The following is a 25,408-nucleotide window of genomic DNA, read 5'->3' as shown; positions in this document are numbered from 1 at the left end:
TTTTCCTGGAAATTCACTGTGCATCCATCTTAGGCAGACATTTTTGTCCTTCTGATATTTTCTTTTGAGGGGGACCATAATGACAATAATATGAAATACTCTGTTGTTCTGAGCAGATTCGTTGTCGCTTGTGTTTTCACTCCTGCATTCAGCATCTTATACTCCTTGCTATGTAGTGCAGATCAGGCATTGACAGTGACAGCCCTGAGTATATAATGCCTAATCCCCCGAACCACAGCCTCTGCTGGTAAGCTGAAACTCAAATGTAGAAGTGCTGGTATGAAGTAGTGCAGCAGTCCAAACTGATTTTCAAGCCAACCAAACCACCCCCCCACCCCCCCTTACTCATTGTATCTACATAAGGGAAGCAGTCTCAGGCCAAATGCATAAGCAATTAGCCACAGGGCACATCGAAACAAACCTAAAAGAGCCCCTCCTGAATCAGAAAACTCATAAGACCCTGTAAAATAATAATTAGAATAATGAAAGGTTCATTACTATTTATGAGGTGTTCTGTATTCTTGATGGAGAGAAAAGTGTAACACATCTGCTTAGATAGATTGGAAACGACAAAGATGTGCCAGTCCACACCATTGCTTTGAGGTTTGACCAGTCTGTGCCTCTGAGGTTACAGCTCTGTGAGTACAATGATGTAGATGTTTTTTTCTTTTTGTTAGTTTGTGGCCATTTATTGCATTTTGTTTTTGGCTATCATTCCATCTGTGTCTTTTGTTGTATGAGATAAGATGAAGCAGTTGTTAGCACAGCTGCCTCAAAGCTCAGGCCACATTTGTGGCCAAAATAATCAGTCCAGCATTGTTGGCAGATGCGTCCCCAGCCCTCAGAGACAACTAAAAGACAACTGAACCATTAGAACCACATCAAAACTACTTCCCTATTGACTTCAATGGATTTCACTGAGTTTGTAGAAGTTCCCACACATTTCTACAATTTCACAAAACCTGTGGCAAAGCGAATTGCACTGTGTTAGCTCTTCACTGCCTTCTTGACATATTCCATCAACTTTATCAAGAAATGTCTGTAGTCTAGACTTTTGTTTCTACCTTCTTACTGAGACCACCATTGGTGATCACTACGATCATTGCACTTCATGTCTCAGCGGTCTGTTTATATAACATACCAACATATAAAAATTAGACTTCAATGTTGCTAGCAGATTTCAGACACCAAAGGCAATGAACACATCATCCTTCACCTGGCTGGCCTTCATTGGCTCCATGTTCTAAGTGTCCTATCAATGTTCCAGACACCTCAGATCCTCCAACACCAACCATGAAAGTACTCCAAAGTGGCTGTCCTATGAAATATGGTCATGGAAATGATGACAACCTCCTATTACTTCATGCTTGCAGGTTACCATACCCACAGGATAAAACTTATAAACAGAGGACACAGACATTGAAGTCACACATCCCAAAGATGACACATCTCTAGACCTCACTCTGGGGGCCTTGATCAAATTGCAAATAACCCACTCAGATGTTCACCCTGACTACTAGAGGCTCTAAAAGCATGGACATTTGTGAATTTGTTTATGATTATCATGACCTTTCAATAGTCCTGTCCAAATGAAAAACAGACCTGAGTCTGTTGTCCCTTGCAGCCTCTACTCTTGTAATTTGTTTTTATCTTTTAATTTTAATATATTCTGTGTCTTGGTTTTACAGTCCCAGCCTGCTGAAAGATCACAAACTTTGTTTAAAGGAAACACTGAAGGAGACCAACTGCCCTTCCAATCACAAAATCTAAAAATGAGTGTAGAAGGCTTGTGTGAGAAGTTTGTGTCAATGATCTCCAAGAAAAGAAGATCTAATGAAGACATTGCTGCTCTGTCTGGTGAGAAAAACTCTTTATTAACTGAAATAAAAATGTCTTCATTTAAGTCTGTTTTAAAACCACAAACATTTTATATAAAAAGGAATGCCTTATTTTTTTATTTTTGGCATTCTATTAGTTTTATGGATGTTAACTAGATGGACCGTTTGCCCGTATCACTCAATGTAATATAAAAAGCTGCCCATTGCTTTTGACATCTTTTTTTACCAAGTTGAACATTGAAGTGGGTGCATGGGGTGTCAACTGGCATCTCAAGTCAGCTGTTTGGTGAATTCTGGCCCAGGAGAGAAGATTAAGAGAAGGTAACAGTGGTTCCAGTGACCAGTAAAAGTAATTGTTCATCACTCTCAAGTTAATATAATTATTTACAACTCCTATTTGAAGGAGTAATTTTTAAAAATAAAAATGTTTGGTTAAAATGAATTTGTGCTCAGAAAATGGAGAAAGGGCGAGGGGTTGTGGCTTCATCACAATGATAAATGAATACACAGTGTGAAGGAGGCAAAAGTTCATTGTTAATTCCTCGCAGATGGCTAGATGGAAGACGTGTAAAGTCGAAAAGGAGATCTGAGGTGAGTGAAAGCATCTATTTAGACAACAAAAGTTCAAGAAGGATAAAATCAGCAAAGGTTTAAAGGTTGAGTTGGTTAATCCTCAGAAAGTGCATGTAAGAGAACATGAGGCTACAGAGTGCCAGCATAATTTAAATGTTTTAAAAGTAAATGTTTAGTTTGTGAGCAGTTCTTTGAGGGTTTTGAAGTCAACTGTGGAAGAGACAAGAAAGCACTTACGGAGGCAGAAGCAGAGAAAGTCTAGTAGGGTGCTGAGAGTATTTGAAAAATGTATTTAATCAGCAATAGATAAACAGTTGTGGATGTAAACATTTCACTTCAGCTGTACACTTGATAATCCATAACAGTACACACAAGTCCGGATTCAAAACAAGAATTTATTGAATGGTGTGCATACTAGCAAGCTTCTTTTCAGACTGCATAATCCTTTTTTTCTCCTTCTCTCTTCCACTCCCAAACGAGTGTTGTCCGTCTCCTACCCTGATTCCAACTCCCCAGGTGAAGTGGAGGGCTTCCTATTAAGCCCCAACCCAGAAGTACTTCTAGTCCCCACTGCTTCTCTCTGGAAAGAACCTCTGGGTCAGGCAGAATCTGAGCCTTCATTTCTTGATAGCTCCCCCGGCAGCATCCATGGAACAAAACAGGGCAGATTTATGCGACCACGACTACCAATGTGTCCTGAGGGTGTCCATACCAGGGTTGACCACCCAGTGTATCAGGGAAAAATTTGTATATGACAGGAAGTCTGTCATTGTCCCATATATGTGTTCTCCTTACCAGGAAAGAGTCTATTACTTATTCTGGTTGGGATGCTTCCATTTTGTGTTTTGGCAATCCAGTTGGACATGTGATTGCCATCCATTGCAGCTGGGATGCTGTTGCTAATACATTGCACTTCCTGATTCACTATCTCCACAACATCCAACCTCTTCTCTCTCTCGTTCTCTTCATTCATCAGCCTCTCAAAGTACTCTTTCCATCTGCTCAACACACTCTCCTCGCTTGTGATTACGTTTCCATCTTTATCCTTTATCACCCTAACCTGCTGCACATCTTTCCCAGCTCAGACCCTCTGTCTAGCCCACTGGTCCTTTTCTCCCTCCTTAGTGTCCAGCCTTTCATAAAACTCATCATACGCCTTTTCTTTAGCCTTCACCACCTCTCTCTTCCCCTTGTGCCTTATCTCCTTGTACACTTGTCTACTTTCTACATCTCTCTGACTAACCCACTTCTTCTTTGCCATCCTCTCCCTCTGTATACTCTCTTGTACTTCCTCTTTCCACCACCAGGTTTCCTTTTACTCCTTCCTCTGTCCAGATGTCACCCCAAGCACCCTTCTTGCTGTCACCCTTACTACTTCTACTGTCTGGTAACTCTTCACTGCCACCTAGTGCCTGTCTTATCTCCTCCCTGAACTCAATCTTGAAGACTTCCTTTTTCAGTTTACACCATTTCATCCTTGGCTCTGCCATCACTCTCTTCCTCTTCTCGATCTCCAACGTCATCCTACAGACTACCATCCTATGCTGTCTAACTACACTTTCCCCTGCCACCGCTTTGCAGTCTACAATCTCCTTCAGATTGACTCTTCTGCACAGGATACCTGTGTGCATCTTTCTCCACTCTTATAAACCACTCTATGTTCCTCCCACTTCTTAAAATACATTTTCACCACAGCCATGCCCATCCTTTCGGCAAAATCCACTATCCTCTGACCTTCTTCATTCCTCTCCTTGACACCATACCTATCCATCACCTCCTCATCTCCACTATTCCCTTCACCAACATGCCCATTGAGATCCGCTCCAATCACCACTTTATGTCCCTTGGGTACACTGTCCATCACCTCATCCAACTCACTCCAAAAATCTTCTCTCTCACCCATTGCACACCCAACTTGTGGTGCATATGCACTAACAACATTCATCATCACACCTCCAATTTCCAGCTTCATAATCATTACTCTGCCTGACACTCTTTTCACCTCCAAAACACTCTTGACATACTGTTCCTTCAGAATAACTCCTACCCCATTTCTCTTCCCATCCACACCATGATAGAACAATTTGAATCCTCCTCCAACCCACCTGGCCTTACTCCCCTTCCATTTAGTCTCTTGCACACACAATATATCAACCTTCCTTCTCTCCATCATATCTGCTAACTCTCCCCCCTTACCAGTCATACTGCCAACATCCAAAGTTCCCACCCTCAGTTCCACTTTCTTTACCTTCTTCCCCTCCTCCTGCCTCTGGACATGCCTTCCCCCTCTTCTTCTCCTTCTTCGGCCAACAGTAGCTGAATTTCCACTAGCACCCTGTTGGCTAACAGTACTAGTGGCAGTTGTTGTTAACCCAGGGCTCGACTGTTCCCGTATGGAAATTTTTGTATTGTTGTCTGCATGTTGATCTGGCAAAATTTTAAACCAGATACCCTTCCTGATGTAACTCTCCACATTTATCTGGGCTTGGGACCAGCACAAAGAAACACAAATTTGTGCATCCCCAGTGGCTAGTTTTAAATGGGTGATCAAAAAATGCTTTTTACATTACTGTATGTGGTAATTTGACTTACTATATTGAACTTGTGTTAAAATCAAAGTTTTAGATTAATTAGACAAGATGCTACTTTTAAATGGAATAGAATAGCTCATACAAGAAAGCTAACAAACTTAGCATGCCTGGGATCAGTTAATTGTTTTCCATTGAAGAAAGCAGTTTTAGGAATAATAGGATGTATATAAATAGGCTGATAATTAAGTTAATGAGATATAAGCAAACAAGACAGTTTCCTATGTAACACCTTGGTTAATATGTCATTTGGGCTATAAGCTAAAGATAAACCAGTGTGTAATGGCTTGTAGAAGACAGAAGATAAGGACCTTTTTCAGTTAGTAAATCATTGTAATAATTACATAGTAATATTTACTGTGAGTAGCTTGACCATGTATAAGATATTAGTGGTCAAAATATATTTTTGCTATATAATTCTTACATGACCAGCAATCAAGGCACTGTTTAAAAACAGAAGGTGTGGAAGTATTTTGGGTTCTTTGGAGTGTCTCTCTTTAGCATTTTGGTTCTACTGAAATGAAGCTTGCTGTGTGATCCTCCTGAGGAGTCTTCAGGGTCTCACTCCTTCTGAAATGTGTCACCTGTAAAGACTCATCTGCTCCTCTGGCTTTTGCCACCTTGGAGCTGCTTTTTTACCAACTTCCCCGGTAGTTCCTCCCCTTTTGACAGTTGGGCCCATATGTGAATTATAACATGTTTGTGGTCAGTAGAATAGTGGTGCACCTTGGGATGTTATTAGTTACACAAGTAATTGGTACTGAACAAGACCACTTCAGTCCTGGTGCTTGCAGACTTCCAGAGTTTTGTTTTTCTGCTTTCAACCCTGTTTAACCTTCCAGTTATCCAACATGGACTTAGTAGCCAAGTATTTTTCATCTATCAGTTTCTGAGTGACTGTCTCCGTACTGGTGTTCTGGAACAGTTCTTCCTCCATGGCCTGGGAGTGTCAGTGTATGAAGCTCTCAAGAGACACTAAGAGAAACTGCACAAAATGTTCAGTGGTGATTGTGTCGGCTGTCCAGCTGGCAGAATTGACAGCAATCTAGGAGCCACATGGCAGCTCCTCCCCACACCTCATATAACTGTGGCTTGATCCATTGGTGTTGAACTTCATTAGACAAATTTGCTCTGTTTTATGATTTGGATTCATTTTAAATGTGTATTTAATTATTCTGGACTTTTTTTCAAGACTTTCTATTTTCTATGATGTATTTTTTGGGGTACTAATTCTGATACGTTTTAATTTTGAAGTTATCTTAATTTAGTTCCAAACCAGTCACAGTATTGCCAATGCCATTTTTATGGACACCCCATTTTATAATTTTTTTTAAATTTATTTTTAATTTTTTTGCTGTATTGGTGTTTAGATTGTTGTCACTGAAGGATGACTGGAAGTCGAGCCCTTTGATGTAACCTGGAACCTCATTTGTAAAACTTGCGTATGCACAACAATGCTTCAAATGTTCATATGCAACTTCCTACATAAATGATAGAATTTATAAAGGAAAACTTGATAGGAGAACATGCACATATTTATGATACCTCTGACCCATATGTATGCAACATTTTAGATAAATTTGGAAATGACAACACCTTTGATAAAATAGCCAAACCAAATAAATAACTGCTCACACATGTAATAATTTACATCACTGAGTCGTTATTAAAATGTGCATTGATGTGACAAACATATTAAAGCTCAAATGTCATGAATATGATGTTTAGACTGTATTTTAGTTCCCTTTTAAATAGGACTAAATGTGTGCTGAAGAACTTTTTTTTGATCACTTTAGACTGCTTATTGGCAGTAGTGAGACCAGCTGTGTTATATGGGTTGGAGACGGTGGCACCGATCAGAAAGCAGGAGACAGAGCTGGAGGTAGCAGAGTTAAAGATGCTAAGATTTTCACTGGGTGTGATGAGGATGGACAGGATTAGAAATGAGGACATTAGAGGGTCAGCTCAACTTGAACGGTTGGGAGACAAAGTCAGAGAGGCGAGATTGCGTTGGTTTGGACATGTGCAGAGGAGAGATGCTGGGTATATTGGGAGAAGGATGCTAAGGATAGAGGTGCCAGGCAGGAGGAAAAGAGGAACGCCTAAGAGAAGGTTTATGGATGTGGTGAGAGTGGACATGCAGGTGATGGGTGTAAGAGAACAAGATGCAGAAGACAGAAAGATATGGAAGAAGATGATCTGCTGTGGCAACCCCTAATGGGAGCAGCCGAAAGAAGAAGAAGATTGTCAATTCTCAGGGAACTGGCTGACAGGTCAGGAATATCACAACCAAGTTTCAGTCATGCCAGCTTTGCTTGAAGCCTTTAACCAACCAAACTGCTACATTCAGTTTTCATATGGTTTTGGTATACATATAACATAAGATGTTGTTACTAACATAAAAAGTTAATTTCCACCAGGATCCAGTTCTCCTAACATAATCAGACCACTTTAATGCACTCATAATGCAATAATGGCACAGAGCAAGACTGAAGCTAACTTTGTTATTTGTAAGCAGTGACATTCTATTAGCAAGTCAACTCTGATGTCAGGATGAGGCTGACAATCGCCAGGAATGGGCTGGCATAATGATGCAAAAAAAAAAAAAAATTACAGATGCCATTTGAAAATCAAAATCTAAGAGTGTAGATGTGTTTTTTTCCTTTACAAACACACTCTGCCGGTGACTAGCGATCCTCTTTGTCAACAGACATCTGAGTTTTTTTGTTTTTTTTTTCTTTCTTTTATTTCATGCATGATGCAGCTGGAGCTCACGGAATTTAAAGCTGCAGTATCAAGTTGCCATTCTACATGTGTGCTTGTTGCTGACAATAATGAAGGTTCTTTGTGTGCATCTGCTGGATGCATCATGTTGGAGGCTGCTCTATCAGCCAATGAGAGGTGCAGCATCCTAACTGCATATGTATGAGGTTGATTAGCATGGTTCATATAGGGTGGTCCAGATCTAATTATGCAACTTTTAATGCAATGCAGGAAAACAATGCAAGACAAAAGAATTGTTCAAAATATCTTGTAATAAATGAAAATGGACTTAAATTGAATTAATTCACTGATTTTAATATCCCACTTGTCCTCCATTCAGTTGTGAATTCTCTATGTCAGGGGTGGGCAGATTCAGTCCTGGAGGGCCGCAGTGGTTGCAGGTTTTTGTTCCAACCCAGTTGCTTAATTAAAAAACAATCCTTGTCAATTATTTAATTGCATGGCTTGCTAGTGCTTTAACTCTGCCATGTCAGGTCATTCTCATATCCTAGATTTATTTTCCTTTCTAAGGATATCATCCAAATGATTTGAAGTCTAAAACAGATGAGTAATTCTCAGTGCTTCACTTTTTTCTCTTCACTTTCCTTCCAAGTATTTAATTAAACCAAATAGTGCGTGATAAATACACACAGGTGTAAATGAAAACAAGCTAAATGGAGAAATGCTGGTCTCTTCTGTCATTTGCATGGCATTGCTAATTAGGAGCAATTAAAAACCAAGAATACAGCTGTTTAAGACTAAAATAAGCAATAAGGGTTCAAAATCTTAACGAGCGAGACAATTAAAGTAACGCTGAAGTGTTACTTGAGCAATAAGGGTTTCTTATTAAGCAATTGGGTTGGAGCAAAAACCTGCAGCCACTGCGGCCCTCCAGGACTGAATCTGCCCACCCCTGCTCTATGTAATGAACTTAATAAGTTATAGCGTAATGAAAATTGCATAATTAGATCTGGACCACCCTGTATATGGTTATTTCAGGGTGGAACTGGGCAGGTTTGAGGCACAATTACGAATGCACATTTATAAGACGATTGAAACTTATAAGAGGTAAAGTATGTAGAAACATGCATATGCATTATTTGATTTTTTGGTGTACTGTACACATATTTTCACACTCTAAATCATGCAAAGTTTTAGAAATGAGGCCCCAGGTCAGCAGTTTAAATGGAATTTACTACGCTCATCTTGGATATCTGAGATTTCAGTTTCCAATAAAGACTTTTTTTGTGCTTCTTGTCTTAAGGTTACTTTAATTTATTCGGTTTACCTAATTTTTCTTTGTTTTAGTTCTACCATGCTTTGATTTCAGTGTTTTGGCTTCATTATTTGATATGGTGGGATTTTCTCTATTAGACATTGGAATTATTTTTTTAACTACATTTCATTTTCTGGTTTCAAAATCAAATCTAACCTGCCTCTTTGTGCATTTAAGCAGGACATTTGCACAACTGATGACAACTTCCTTACTTCTCTCTTACTTATCTCAAAGGTCATTAGATTAACTTCAGTGTTGTCATCAGGGTGAGGTTTTTGGATCATATATTGGGTGTAGGTGTGCTGCTGTGTGAGGTCAGGATGAGGTTGCAAGTATGGGTTAGTATCTTCTGGACTGTTGCGGGCAGAGACACCACATCTTATCCCAGCAGCAGCAACAAGTTTGGTAACACCCCCAAGGTCAAATTGAAGGACACCACTTTTAATGAAAAAATGCCATGTTGAAGGAAAAGATCTGTTATGTAGACCTATCAGGGTGGTCTCTGTATTAATGTGAGAGATGACGGAAGCAGCTGTTTGAGAATCTGGGATGCTCTTGGTCTGTGGCTGAAGTCAAAGTGATGATCAAAAGTTCTGTAATGTCAAGTCACTAGTTTGGTTAAGACATAACTGGAAATTCTGGAAGTACTGGATATTGTAATGGTTTTTTTTAGTAAATATGCCTTACAAATAAAGCATAGAAAGATGTGACAGTGACTCAAGACTGGTACTGGGGTACTTAGAAATGGAAGGTTTTCTCACACCACAGAACAGCAGTGATAAAGACAGAAAAGATAAAGTCTTTTGCCATAGTGCTTTATCAGAAAAAATAAAACACCAGAATATTTACTTTGAACAAATAAACTTTAATGTCTGCTGTTCCATCATAGCTAGTAATTAAGACTGAGACCGTCAGTCATGTCAGACTAACCTGTGATCCCTTAGTCTCCTCTGTTCCTGCAGCTCTTCATTTATGTGTTTTCTATGTGTGCTTTAGGTTTGACACAAAAATTTCCTAGAGTTATAAGGTCATTTCCTCAAGGTGAGCTCCAGAAGATCACTAAATACTACAGGTCCTACCTGGCTTATGTGATTGAATACGATATCACAAGTATCCTGCAGAACCTGGCCACCAAGAACATCCTCACCAACAACGAGGCCAAGGTAGGTGGGTCTCCCTGTCAGTACGAGGCACAGAGAGTTGAGCAGAGATGGTGAGCTCAGGAGAATCATCTGAGACTGCCTGACCTCCATAACAGAACCTCCTGTCATTGTGAGGTCATCAAACCAGACTGACCACTCTGCTCTGCTCACCCAGCAGTCTTTTTTAAGCTAGTCCTATGGTCACTTGCTTTTCTTTCAGAGATTCAAAGACAAAGAAGAGCGTGAGGGGAGAGCAGGCGTGGAGTCCTTCATCAATGACATAATGAAGATGGACAGTGTGGTACTGGTAGGCCTGTGGGAGGCGCTGGCTGAAGAACTTGTGAGATTTCCATCACCAAACCTTCCAAGAATACTGAAGGAGGTGACAGAGGGTGGTGAGTTAGTGGTGTCTTACATGGTAGAGAACTCTTTGAATGTGTGACACATGGAAGGGAAATGGAGGGAGAGACACGAGGACAGAAATTAAAATGTTACTGCAAGTAGACCATTTGACATACTTTTCCTGGCTTACACTGAGATGTCTACTTCAAGTCCCTGAAAACCGACACTTTCCCAGTTTTTCCAGTTTTGTCTTTACAGATTTCATAAATACACAAAATTGGTCAGTGGTCACAGCATATTAATTCAGGAGTTGACGTTCTACTGTCTCCTAAGTGCCAACTTTCATGACTGCATATTTGACTTGCATGTCTCCCCTTCTGCCATTTAAAAGCCAACAACCCACCTGAGTGTTCAATAATATGTTTTTCCCTCCTTTAACAGGGAGTCACAGGTTCCATTGTTTTCCACCAATCCTGATGTTGGTGCCCCCTTCAGGTTGGTGTGTGTAAACATTTGCTTTGTGCCTTTATTTCCACCCTTCTAAATCATTCAGTAATTAACAGATTAATCATCGCCCCCACTTACATAGTCATCTAATTTTTACAAAAGTTTCACTGTCAAATTCACTTGAAGATCACTGTGCAAGAGTTTCCATTTCCTCAAGTTACATACCCTGTGCTATTTTCAGCACAATATGCTGCTGTCTAGTTGTTCCTTTCTTGATAGTTAAACACAGGTCTCACAACATGGATGCACATTACTTGTCTGTTTGCTCTCTTGGGCTTTAGCCCATTGTGGTCATTCAAAGTTCTCATTAGCTGCATTCTGTTAGTGTTTGACATTGTTTTTATGGTGGTACACCTTGGTATACAATTCCACATACTTTATCACCTCTTTCTCTGTTGTTGTCACTCCAGGACCAGACCACTTGAAAAACATTCAGGCCAGTCTGCAGCCCCCTCCCGTTAGGGCTCATATTAAAGGTAACCCCTGATCTTATGTTTCTAGTCAGCTGTTTGTCCATTCTTCTACTCCAAAGTTTTCTTGCTTTCATTTTGACTTTCAGGTCTCTATGAGACACACAGGGATGGTGTATTTGAATCCACAGGAACTCTGGAGGATCAGACTTCTCCTGGTGACTCAAACACCAGAGCTGTGGGCTTTGAGACTCGATACACAGAACTGATGGTCATTAAACAGTTCAAAAGAACATACAGTGAGAGGCTTCATGAACTTGAGAAGATGGGAAGAACTCATGCAGAGCTAATAGAGGAGAGGACAAAAGAGAAATGTGAGCGAATCTGGATTGAGCAGCTTTTTAGAAGGAATCCAAAATATGAGATTGCTCCCAATATTGTAGTGGTCATTGGAGTGGCTGGAATTGGGAAGACCACCATAGTTCAGAAGATCATGTTTGACTGGGCCAGAGGCACTCAGTACCAGAGGTTTGCTTTTGTGTTCCTGTTTAAATTCAGGGAACTCAACTTACTAGACACAGACATAGAGCCACAGATGCCTCTGACCAGGCTGATTGTAAGGCACTATAAATATCTCAATGACCTGAGACTGCAGGAAATCCTGCAGAAACCTGAATCTCTCCTTTTTATATTTGATGGTCTGGATGAGTACAAACACAAACTGGACTTCACACAGCAGCGGCTCTGCACAAACCCAGATCACTATTTTCCTGTCCACATCCTAGTCACCAGCCTGGCTAGAAGGACATTACTGAAGGGCTGCACAGTTTTAATCACAACCAGACCAACAGCCCTGGAGACCCTGAACAGGAAGAGAGTAGATCGATTTGCAGAGATCCTGGGGTTCTTCCCTGACCAAAGGCTGATGTACTTTAAAAAATTCTTTGGTGATACTGATCAGGGCAGCAAGGCTTTTCAGTACGTTGAGGAGAATGACATCCTATACACCATGTGCTTCAACCCCTCATACTGCTGGATTATCTGCTCTGTGCTGAAGAGCCACTTCATGACACCTGAAGAAGAGCGAGGAGCTGCCCCCAGAACTGTCACCGAGCTCTTTGTGATGTTCCTTCACAACATCCTCACCAACCACAGGAGAGAAGCAAAAGACCAGAAGGATTTTCTGGTCAAACTGGGAAAGATGGCTTATCATGGGGTGGTTAACAAAACTCTTGTGTTTTATGAAAATCAAGAGATGTCCACCTTTGGTTTACAACCAGTCCTGTCCTCTCCATTCCTCTCTGGGTTCCTCAAAGAAATCCTTCAGAGGGAAAGCACTCTGGAGCACACGACGTACACATTCTACCACCTCACCCTGCAGGAGTTCATGGCTGCCTTATCATTTTACCTCAATCCATCAGGGCGCATTGAGGAGATGCTTGAGAAGTTGGACTCCTGTCAAGATGGCCGGTTTGAGATTCTCACTCGTTTCCTGGCAGGACTGGCCAGACCTTCTGTGTTTAAAACACTGAGGGGAGTCATGGGGGAGTTTGAGAGGAAGACAGCAAAGCAGATACTGGAGTGGGTGAAGAAGAAAGCTGAAGAGGCACTACGGGGACGAGATAAAAGTGAAGTTCTGCGAGTGTGTCAGTGGCTCTATGAGACTCAGAATAAGAGATTAATCAGAGACGCCATTGGGCAGGATTTAAAGATGGACTTTAGTAAGACGACTTTATCTCCTCTGGATTGTTCTGTGCTGGGCTCTGTCATCAGCTGCTGTGAAGAACTTGAGGAGCTTGACCTGAAAGACACAGAGCTCACCTCAGAATGCATCTTGAGACTGGCGCCAGGGCTCAAATGCTGCAGACGAGTCAAGTGAGTAATAAAACCTTAATGAGTTTTGTTTGACTGTCTGTGGACACAGAGGGGTGATGTTAGTGTGTCCAGCAGGGGTGTCAGGCCTACAAATAGACGTGGGTCCATGTGAGAACATACACTGCTGTGTGTCACAGTGCCACCTGAAAGCCACAATATCAACAAAATAACAGAAATATCGACACAAATGATAATTTATACTTGGATTTTATTTAAGATTCTTTCAAAGTAGAAATGAACACCTAGCCCTGCTGGATGTCAATAGTAACTTTGTCATTTCTCAGCTAAGTTTAACTAAATTAATTTTGATATTTTTGTTAAACAAGTCTGTATGATTTAAACCATGTTTTGCAATTTATGTGGTGGATCATTTTTTAAAAATGTTTTAATATCTGGGGGGACAAGTGACTATAACAGCAACAATAAGTAAGAAATACATTTATAACATTCACTTTTGTCCAAAGAAACTTACAGGAATGGAACTCTTCTTCAAAATAGAGAACGTGAAAGATCAAAAACACTTCAATGTCCATAGTGCAGTGTCATGTGACAAGAACACAATCTGTGTTTGGTTGTTGATAAATAAAAAGGTGGTGTGTAACTAAACATTGGAAATCATTATTAAAATTCAGTGTTTTGATTGGAAACACAAATACAGTGACACCTCCATTTAACAATTCCTCTGAGAATGACTTCTGCTATAATGATGTTGGCATGAAATGCACCGTGGCTCATCTAATAGTTCAAGTGCCAGTGTGCCCTCCACAGAACAGTCGTAATCTGTCATTGACATGATGTGTGGTGTAAAATGCAAAATTATTTTACATGAATGCTTAGTTATTTCAAGTGTACTGTGATTATATGAGCATTTTTTTAAAGTAATAAATATCATGTACCCAGTATGTTGTGAAAACATGAACCAATATATTTTCAAACTGAAATATAGAATAAAAACAGGGTAGAGTTGGGGGGAATATCAGATAGTAGAATGATTGGGGTTAACATCTGATAATGAAAGGGTGTATGCAGTGTATGGAGCAGACATCACAGATAGAGAGCTTGGGCTGGCAAGTATATCAGAGATATAAAGTCCATTAATCTGTTTGAAAGGCCAACAGTGAGTATACTGAAAGATCCAGGGATGGATTGTGTCACAGAATTGAGGACAATGAGGCAGATGGTGTCACCTCTGAGTTCCAGTGTGAATGCGGAGGCAGTGAATGAGGCAGAGAAGAACACGTGGAGATGTGTGGAAGGAGTTGTCAGAGGGCACACATGGCAGTAACCAAGTGCAACAAAAGAAAGAGACAGCAGATGGCACAAGCCCCACCTCCACCTTGGTCATTACAATACATGTCATTGTGCCTTCTGTGTTAAATCTACCTCTGGAAATAAAGATTTTTATAATGAAGTAAAATCCTGGAATACATCTACTTTGTTACCTGTGGTATTTACTGTATTAAATAACATGACAGTGGGATACTTTATACATAAAGACAGGAGTTGTTACTGAAAGTTGCACAGCTGTGAGAGTGTAGTGAAAGTGACCACCAGCTGACATACACATAAGGAATAGAGGTAGAAAGTGACCAAATAATCACAAGAAATGTTCTGGAAGTCTTCATTTTACAATTTTACCCTTCTTAAACTTTTTGCATCCCAGATCAAAAGTTTTCCGGCTCTGCTCTCCACCACTGGCTTCACGCTGTTCACTTAGTAAAGACCTGGCTCGGCTGGGGATGCTGCTGCTCCATGAGGCAGCTTCTCCTGTCCAACTTTTTTCTTTTTTTTTATCGTATTGTGTTTCTAATTAATTAGCCATCTCAGTTGGGGTAGGGTGAGGTGGGTTGTTGTTTTTGCTCTTAAATAGCCAAAAATCACTTGTTACTGTTGATTTCCATTTACTGTATTCATTTTTCATTTTATCAATGAACATTTGATCACAAAAACAATACAGCAGAGAGCACTGCAGTAGATGTCACCAGCAAGGGGCGGAGTGGTGGCTCTGAGGCTAAGGATCTGCGCTGGTATCTCGAAGGTTGCCGGTTCGAATCCCCGTCACTGCCAAAAGAGATCCTACTCTGCTGGGCCCTTGAGCAAGGCCCTTAACCTGTAATTGCTCCAGGGGGCGCTGTACAATGGCTGACCCTGCGCTCTGACCCCAAGGTGTATGCGAAAAAAACTAACAAACACTGTTGTAAGTCGCTCTGGATAAGAGCGTCTGCTAAATGATGTAAATGTAAATATTGGAGCTATAATTGGAATACAGCAGCTTCACTGGGACAGATGTGCAATGTGACACTTGCCATGTGTGCAAACGTTGACAGCAAAGACAATTTCATGGACTCCTGTTCTTAAAATGAAAATAAATTGCTAAGTGCTTGTCTGTCTGTGTGTCTGTATCTCTCAGTGTCTTCATTTCCTTTCTTTTCATCTCCACAGTCTGACCTCATGTCGACTTTCTACTGACTTTTGCTCAGCTTTCTCCTTGGTTCTCTCCAATGAACACTCACGACTAACTGAGCTGAACCTGAGCTGGGGTTTCCTGGGAGATTCAGGAGTGTATGAGCTGTGTAAGGACCTCAGGGAGCCAAACTGTAAATTAGAAAAACTGAGGTGAGATGACAAGGACTGTGTGTGTGTCTGTGCTCATGTTGTTTTTATAAATTACATTTTTACGTCTTTAGGGATGTCAGTATTAAGGAGATATGGGGTAAAAGACCATGTCCAAATGCATTCACTGCAGTGTCACCTAACTTTCTATTTGTTTTTTCATATGAATACCAGAATTGTTAACTATCACTAACACTTTGTCACCCTGTCTTCTCTTTCACTCTCTTTATCTCTACAGGCTGTTCTCATGTCGTCTCACATCCAGATGTTGTTCAGCTCTCTCCTCGGCTGTCTCTGCTCCATCCTCCCGACTGACTGAACTGGAACTAAATGACAATAAACTGTGTGATTCAGGAGTGAAGAGGCTCTGCGAGGGGCTGAGGAATGAAAGCTGTAAATTAGAGACACTGAGGTGAGAAAATGAGAAGGGCGTGTGTGTGTGTGATTGTTGGAATTCTGGCAACTTCTCAGATTCTGAATAATAACCCTGAAAAAATGGAAACAAGGACCATGTCTAAACTTAAAATGGCATCTCCAGAAAAGGCTGCAGTGTCAACTAAGTTGTCAGATTTCTAAGTTTTTATTTGCTGTTTCCTATCTACAGATTTCAGATTTTGTGCTATAATTCACTCTCGGTCATTCACCTTCTGTTAATTTCCTCTCTCTTTATCTCCACAGGCTGTCCAAATGTGAACTCACATCTGGATGTTGCTCAGTTCTCTCCTCATCCCTCTCTGCTCCACACTCACCACTGACTGAGCTGGACCTGAAAGGCAACACACTGGAGGATTCAGGAGTGAATCAGCTGTGTGAGGGCCTGAAAAGTGAAAACTGTAAAATAAAGAAACTGAAGTAAGTAACCATGGAGGATTTGTGTGTGGATTTTTTGAATTCTTTCAAATTTGTGGATTCTTGGTAATAAATGGAAAGAAATGGAAATAAGGGCAATGTTTACACTATGAATGATAACTTCAGACAACCCTGTAGTTTCAATTCCCCTGTCAGATTTCAAAGGTTTTATTTACTGGTTTTTTTTCACCCCAAAAGACTTCAGAATTTTTACCATCACTCACTCTTGGTCAATCACCACAAATTCACTTCCTTGCTCTTTATATCCACAGCTTGTCCTCATGTCAACTCACCTTCAGATGTTGCTCAGCTCTCTCCTCGGCTCTCTCTGCTCCACACTCACAACTGATTGAGTTAGACCTAATGGGCAATAACCTGGGGGATTCAGGAGTGCATCAGCTATGTGAGGAGCTGAGGAACCAATGTTGTAAATTACAGAAACTAAGGTGAGTTTGCCTGCAGTTTGTGTGAGGAAAATGCGGATTTGGGTGTGACTGCTGATCCTAATGTGATGTGGGAGACCTTCCACGACAAGACCCTGAAGGTTGCTGAGGGGTGTGTTGGTGTTACTGGTGTTCCCAGAAGGAGGTGTTTTATCTTGAAGGGCACTCTGGATGTTATCAAGAGGAGTCACAGCGCACAGCTTAATGGCAACTCTGGTCTGTACCAGGAACTAAGAAAGATTACTGCGAAGACTCTGAAGGCAAATAAGGAGGCATTTTTTTAGAGGAATCTGTGAGCAAGTGACACACCATCTATGGTACATCCAAATCTGTTCTTTGGAGAGTTGCAATCAGGGAGGTTGATGGAACAGTCCTTATGGATGACACTGCAGTTGTGATCCGCTGGGCTGGATACTTTGAGCAGCTGTTCAAAGCTGATCGTCTGGCTAGGACATTGGATATCTCTGGTCCACGATTCTTGAGGATAATCCTTCAATTAGCTGTGAACCTTCCAGTCTCATTGAGATTGCACAGTTGGTGAACAAGTTAAGGGTAGGGAAGGCTACAGGGATCTGTGGTATCCGGGGTGAACCTCTCCAGGCTGGTGGTAAGGCTGTCCTCCTGGCTTTGCAAACAATCTTTGCTTCCATTTGGGACACGAGTGTCATCCCAATGGACTGGAAAACGGGACTTATCATCCCTATCTGGAAAGGGAAGGGTGATCGCCTGGATTGAGACAACTACAGGGGGATAACACTGCTCTCAATGCCGGGTAAGGGTCCCTAAATATGATCCGTGATCACTTATTTACCTACCAGTGACCGGAGCAGTCTAGTTTTATGCTTAAGGAGTCTACCGTCGACCGCATGCTGGCACTGAGGATTCTCATGGAGCGCAAATGCGAATATCGGCAGAGTTTCCTTGCAGCCTTTATCGATTTGCAATAAAGCATTTGACTCAGTTCATCAAGCTACCTTGTGGGACATCCTGAGACTATGCAGGATCCCCTCAAGGTTGCTGGATATCATGGCCAGCCTGTAAAATGATACTGTTAGTGCGGTGCAGAGTGGAAACAGAACCTCTGTGTTTTTTCCGAGTTGATATTGGGGTTCGTCAGGGGTGTGTTCTGCTCCTACTCTATTCAGTACTTGCATGGACTGGGTGTTGGACAAGGTCGTGGGGTCCAGTGACTGTGGGGCATCTGTTGTTGAAGAAAGATTCACTGATCTTGACTTTGCTGACAATGCTGTGATCTTCATGGAGTCAATGGAGACTCTGATCGGAGCCCTTGAGACACTGAGCGAGGAGTCTGAGAGTCTGGGCTTGCAAGTGTCCTGATAAAAACCAACATCCAGGCTTTTAATTACCTCTAGGACAAAGCCATCAGCATTGGGTCTGTTTCTGAAGGAGGTGTCGACCTTGTCAAGAGGTTTCCTTACCTTGGCAGTGACATTTATGTCTTTGGTGACTCTTCCTCAATAGAAGGATTGGAAGTACGGGGGTTCATGAGGTCACTGGAAAGGGGTATGTGGCACTCCCGATATCTATGCAAAAGGAAGACGGTCCAAGCCTTTATAGTCCTGGTGCTTCCTGTCTTGCTATATGGTTGTGAGACATGGATGCTATCCCGTGACCTGAGACGAAGACTGGACTCCTTCGGTACCGTGTCTCTTCGGAGAATCCTTGTGTACCAATAGTTTGATTTTTGCGTTGAATGAATGGCTGTTCATGGAGTCCCGATAGAGGCACGTTACCTGAGTATGGCCTTGTGGCGCAATTCCCCGAGGGTGATCCAGCTCACAAGATCCTCATTGTTGAGGACCTGAGTTTCTGGACTAGGTCAAGGCAATGCCCACATAACACCTGGCTGTGGCAGATAGAGGGTTATTTCCAGAGAGGGGGACTGGACTGCGTGTCTGCATGTGGTGTTGCCAACCACAAACTTGAGCTGTTTCATCGTGTGATGGGTGCGGCAACACGCTGTACCAGTGCATGCACTCCAACCTGACCTGACCTGACCTGAGGTGAGGAAAAAAGGAATGAATGTGTGCACTTTTGTCTTTCTAGCATCTTCCTGAATTATGAGTAATTAAGGGAAAGAAATGGAATAACTCCATTCAAAACTGTATTGTCAAATGAGTTTTCAGATTTCAAACTTTTTTATTTGCTGTTCCATTGAATAGACTTCCGTTTTTACTATTACTGACTCTAAGTCACTCACCTTTTCTTCCCCTGCTCTCTCGTTATCTCTACAGACTGTCCTCATGTCATCTCACCTCTAGATGTTGCTCAGTTCTCTCCTCGGCTCTCTCTGCTCCGCACTCACAACTGACTGAGATGAACCTGAGTCGCAATAAACTGGGGGATTCAGGAGTGAATCAGTTGAGTGTGGCGCTGAGGAATAAAAACTGTAAAATAGAGAAACTGAGGTGAGGAAAATAACATATGTGTGTGTGTGTGTGTGTGTGTGTGTGTGTGTGTGTATGTGCCAACTCCAGGCCAGACTACAATGATGTCTTACTTGTTAGATTTGCTGAACTTTTATTTTGTGTTTTATATAGAAAATCAGAATTGGTTCTGTCACTCAGTGTGTCTTCTTCTCTCTCTCTCTCTCTCCCCACAGCCTAAGGTTATGTGAAGTTTCCTTCACATGTTGTTCCTCACTCTCCTTGGCTTTTTCTTCTCCACACTCACGATTGACTGAGCTGGACCTGCGTGGTAATAACCTGAAAGATTCAGGAGTAACTAAGATGTATGAGGGGCTGAGGAACAAAAACTGCAAATTACAGAAACTGAGGTAAGTGAAAAAGGCGAGTAAGTGTGTGCTGGTATTAAGAATTTTATCCAAGTAGCCTTATAGAAGTCAGTATTAACGTTGTTGACTTCATGCTGGACTGCAGTGTCACCTGAGATGTCAGCTTTACTGAGTTGTGTTTTATTTGCTTTTTTTTTTTTTTTTTTTTTTACTGTCACTCATTTTTTGTCTCCACAGTCTGTCTCATTGTCATCTCACTGCTGGATGTTGCTCAGATCTCTCCTTGACTCTCTCTGCTTCACACTCACCACTGACTGAGTTGGACCTGACTGGCAATGAACTGAAGGACTCAGGAGTGATTGAGCTGTGCAAGGGGCTGAGGAGTGAAAACTGCAAATTACAGACACTGTGGTGTGGAAACAAATTGAGAATAAAACAGTCTGGCCTACCATTGTGCATATAGAAGTGTGGTGTTCCATATTGGGACACAGAAAGAGAATAATGCCCTTAAGCTCAGCTGGATGAAAGGGTTTGTTATTCATCCCAAAGTCTCATGCTTGTGGCTGATGAGCAGCATTTAGCTGGTGACACCACAGATGGGATTCCTCAATAGAGACCAATATTGCCATGTCCAAACTTTTTGATAAAGAAGGTGGCAGGTGTAACCGTCCAGGGTTGACCTGAGGCAGGAGGCTAGAAGAGGACCACCCTGATGTCACACATATAAAAATGTGCTGGTGTAGCTTAGAAGCTGTTACATCCGCAGTGTGGAGAGTTCCTCTTCATGGCTCAGATAAATGTGAAAGCTTCTTTGTAATCCAATGGTCGTTGATTTATGGCTCATGAGGAGCATATAGAAGTGGATTCTTGAGCAGACACCGTGTGCGTTTGTGATTTGGGTTTAAAAATTTAATTTGATCAAATTGATAGATGACAGTCAGTACTTCTGGGATCCCAGGTGGCCACACAGACACTTAAACTTTAGTGGTGTACAGATCAGGTCCACACTGACTGCGTTCTTAGTCCACTGAAGAAGTGAATGCTCATTTATAAGATATCTCTTGTTTTATTAAGGTGTTGTGCGTCCTGATTTTTGATGGCTGTGCTCCCTGTTTGTCACATTCTGCATTGCTACTCTATGACTCCTTCACATTAGATTGATCAGATCTGTATTTTCTCACATAACATAACAGTTGATTGGAATGAACCATTAATATTTCAATTCAAACCAGACTGTGGTGAAATTATGAAGCGTAAGTTCGGCTAACATTGTAGCAGGTTGTCCATTCTCAACAGCAAATACACTACTTGACCTCTATGTCCTGTATATAGAGAAGAGTGAGTGAGTGTGTTTAAACTACATATCGTGATTCCAGGCCAGGCTGCAGCATCACATAATCTATTAGCCAAGCTGAATTATTATTTTTCATTTTTACTTTGCCACATTCTGAGTTACAGAAATAAAACATTTAAAAGCACACCCTTTCTTGAAGTTTCAGAAATAGATTTTTCATCTTTTAGTAACAAGTAAAAGAGAAAAATACAGAAAACTAATATTCCATTAAACAATATTCCATTTCTGTCTTCCTAAAATGAACCAAACTTAAAGGCATCTTTTTTAGAGCTGCTGTGCTGGATGGGGTGAAACTCCACAGCCAGGTAAAGGCTAAATGTGTTAGTGAGATGAGAACTTCTAAAGACTGGTAAAAGTGAGATATGAGAGTCATGCATTTAAACCACTAACACACAGTTAATCCTGCATTTCTCTGACCTCAGTTATTTGAAAGTATGTTTTCTTTAAATCTAAGCTATGTTTAGAATGACACAGTGCAGTTTTTAATGCTCCATATGTCAAAACATGAACATCAGAATTGTCACTGGCAGTCTCAGTCACTCACCTTCTGTCCTTATCTCTCTTCATCTCCACAGCCTGTCTTCATGCCGTCTCACCTTCAGATGTCGCTACGCTCTCTCCTCAACTCTCTCTGCTCCACACTCACCACTGACTGAGCTGGACCTGGGTGTCAATCAACTGGGGGATTCAGGAATGAATGAGCTGTGTGAGGGGCTGAGGAGCACAAACTGCAAATTAGAGAAATTGTGGTAAGTAAAACCCTGTGTATGTGTAACAGCCTGAGCCTGCCATTGCAAAAGAAGTGTGACCTACCATATTAGGAGCCTTTTCACCACCAGAGAGAGTTGACCTTTAGCTCAGCTCAATGAAATAGTTGGTTAGTCACCCAAAGGTCTCAGGTTTGTGGCTGGTGGTCTGCATTTACTTGGTGACACAACAAATTTGATTCCTTAGCAGAGACAAATATTGCCATATCTGAATATCTTACATTTTTCGTGGGCCACCAATCCACTGTGTTCTCCTTCATGGCTCATAGTGATATGAGGGCTTCTTTGTAATCCAGTGGTTGCTGGTTATAGCTGGTGAGAAACAAGTAGATGTGCATTCTTGAGTAGAGCGTGTGTGTGTGTGTGTTTGTTTGTGTTTTGGTTTTATTAATTTGTTCTAGTTAATTCATGGATGAGAGCTGGTATTTCCGGGATGCTAGTCAGCCACACAAACGTATAAACATAAGAGGCGTACTGGTCAAATTCACTTTTGCGGCCTTCTAATCATTCATAAGGTTTCTCCTATTTTAAGTTAAGCTCTTGTATGTCCCAACTTTCTGTTGGCAGTGCTCCTTGCAGGTCACTTTCAGTGTTGCTACTCTTGATTCCTTCACATTTGATGAATCAAATCTGTATTGGCTCCCATAAGGTGATTGGTGATCCCAATGAAAAGTGTTCATACTTCAGTGCACTTCAGATGGATGTCAGATTCTGAAGGGTAAACACAGGTAACATGGTGACAGGTGACCCATCCTCGACAAAAGAGGGACTTTTTGTTCTCTTTGCCTTGACTGTTTTATTTTTTTGATTTGTCATCTCACAATTCAGTTTCTTTATTTAGTTGATATCCCCTCCTAATGATTCCCCATCTCGTTGTCTCCTCTCTTAGTACCTTCAGTAATGAGACAGAAAAAGAGAAGGAGAGTTGCAGTCAGACAGGGCAGAAGAAGTGACCAGAGTGACAGTGGGCTGAGAGAGGAGGATGTCTAGGACTGAAAGAGCAGCTGGATGATGACAAAGATAAAAACCAACTAATTAAGCAGTCGGTCCTAAAGGCAATTAAAGGGGGTTTAGCAGGTGTAAGGGAGCTACACCAGAAACATAAGGCAGCAAGAAGGGCTGATGATGAGTAGTGAAGGTGAACAGGACTGAGAGGATGAGAGAGCTCTGTGCTCAATTAGTGAAGAAAAACATGAAACTCAACAGCAAACACAAGTGGTGGAGTGAAGAATCAGACAACAGAGATAAAAGGGAATTGAGGGAAAGGAGCTTAGAAATAAATGGAGCATCATGAGGTCAGAGGAACATGGAGACAAGTGAAGCAAACAAAGCAAAGGAAGACTGGTGAGGAGATGGTTCAGCATCTTTTAGTGTAAAATTCAGTCAAGACAAATGGGAGAGGCTTTTCCTGGTGTCAGAAAAGTGTAACAAAACAAGATGGAATCTACAAATGCATGAGGTAATAAACTCAAACCTGTTACACTTAATGAACTTCAGGATTCAACAGAGGCTCTGCTCAAACTCACTCATCCAATGATCCTATTAGACACCCAGTTTTAAAGGAATTGTGGGGGAGACATGTCAGGGAGAGACTACTAGGGTATTAAATGAGGGTGAAGTGATGTGGGGTTAACTTACACTTCTGTCTCCTCCACAGGCTGTTCTCTTTAAATAACGATGAGAATATGAAAAGGAAACTGACATCACTAGAGTTGGAGTTGATCAGATCAGGACGGCGGATAGACATCCTTTTCTTGAGAAGAACAGATTTGGAACAAAACTGACCTCCTAGTGATGGTGTCCCCTGTTAGCTCACTTGCTGTATTGAAAGTTTCTCTTTGGAATTTCTCCAATGTTTTCTTTTAAAGTTTTGACTCAGAACTTTATTCTGAAATAAAGGAAGGAAATTTGTTTTTTTTTTACAGAAGCTCTTTAGATAGATAGATAGATAGATAGATAGATAGATAGATAGATAGATAGATAGATAGATAGATAGATAGATAGATAGATAGATATCCATCCATCCATCCATTATCCAACCCACTTTATCCTAACTACAGGGTCACGGGGGTCTGCTGGAGCCAATCCCAGCCAACACAGGGCACAAGGCAGGAAACAAACCCTGGGCAGGATGCCAGCCCACTGCAGGGCGTACACACACACACACACACACACACACACACACACACACACACACGCACACACACCAAGCACACACTAGGGACAATTTAGAATTGCCAATGCACCTAACCTGCATGTCTTTGGACTCTGGGAGGAAACCCATGCAGACACGGGCAGAACATGCAAACTCCACGCAGGGAGGACCTGGGAAGCAAACCCAGATCTCCTTACTGTGAGGCAGCAGCCACCCAGATAGACAGATAGATAGATATACAAAGAGAGAATGACAACCTGGGTATCCCTCCAGATCTGGGTCTTTGCAGAAGGATTTTCAATGTCCCAAACACACAGTTCAGTTTTGCCTCTCATTTCGGCATTCTGTGAAGATAAGTTGTCTCTCTGATTGGAGAAACGTTGAATTGGAAGAAGAAATGCTGAGTGTTTTGTGTTGCTGTAGTGTGAGTGTTAATTAAAATACAAAGTTATGCTCTTTAAACTTTGTTTTTGGGTGCAAGTAGTGAGCCATGATGGTTTTTAATTTTTTTTTGCTTATTGTTTACCTGAACAGGTGAAAATTTAGATGAAAGTATTTGCAGAAAACAGAAAAGAAAAAAAAAGAAAATAAGTTACATCAAAGTAATGAACAGTTAAAAGTAACAGTGATTCCTTAGTGGAAAGTAGTTAAGGCATATAAACAATAATTGAATTGAACAACTTATAGCAGTTGTAGAGAAAAGCTTTAGCGCTAGTAGAGAGTGAGGGCAGGCACATTCAACCTTAGGAAAAAGCATTTATTTTAAGTACTGTACAGATAGGCAGTTGACTTGAAAATGATTAAGAAAGGGCTCCGCAGTACATGGACAGTCATCTTGCAAGACAAGTGGATAAGTAAATAGTAGTAGATTTCTTAGTAAGAAGGAAATAGTTAAAAACAATTACTTGTTAGAACAGTTATTAGTAGTCATTAAAGTTAGCAACATTGACAGGATGACAGTGTAGGGGTTAATTTATAGGAAGGAGTACAAGTGGTATAAGAAGAGAGAACTTCAATGTAAAGAAGTACTATGAGGGGCACAAAGATGGAAATCAGACGGGGATAAATAAAGTTTAATAACCATTCAGAAAGATAGGTGACAGGTTCCAATCACAAGCTGCAAGGTGCACACTTGTCTGAAGGCATCAGCCCCAGAGT

General features: G+C 41.3%; 1 protein-coding gene across 1 annotated transcript in view; it reads left to right on the top strand.

The window, feature by feature from the left end:
- The first annotated feature begins 1,744 nt into the window (after window positions 1–1,744).
- Window positions 1,745–25,408, top strand: part of LOC114642525 (NACHT, LRR and PYD domains-containing protein 3-like) — a 141,149-nt gene continuing 117,485 nt past the window's right edge. The window contains exon 1 of the mRNA XM_051924925.1: window positions 1,745–1,857. Within this exon, the coding sequence (XP_051780885.1) occupies window positions 1,773–1,857 (85 nt within the window). The 5' untranslated portion in view covers window positions 1,745–1,772. The remainder of the gene's footprint in view (window positions 1,858–25,408) is intronic.

This window comes from Erpetoichthys calabaricus, chromosome 1 (assembly GCF_900747795.2).
Source record: "Erpetoichthys calabaricus chromosome 1, fErpCal1.3, whole genome shotgun sequence".
NCBI classification, from domain to species: domain Eukaryota; kingdom Metazoa; phylum Chordata; class Cladistia; order Polypteriformes; family Polypteridae; genus Erpetoichthys; species Erpetoichthys calabaricus.
The sequence above is the reverse complement of the archived record's forward strand: the minus strand, read 5'-3'. Positions and strand labels throughout refer to the sequence as shown.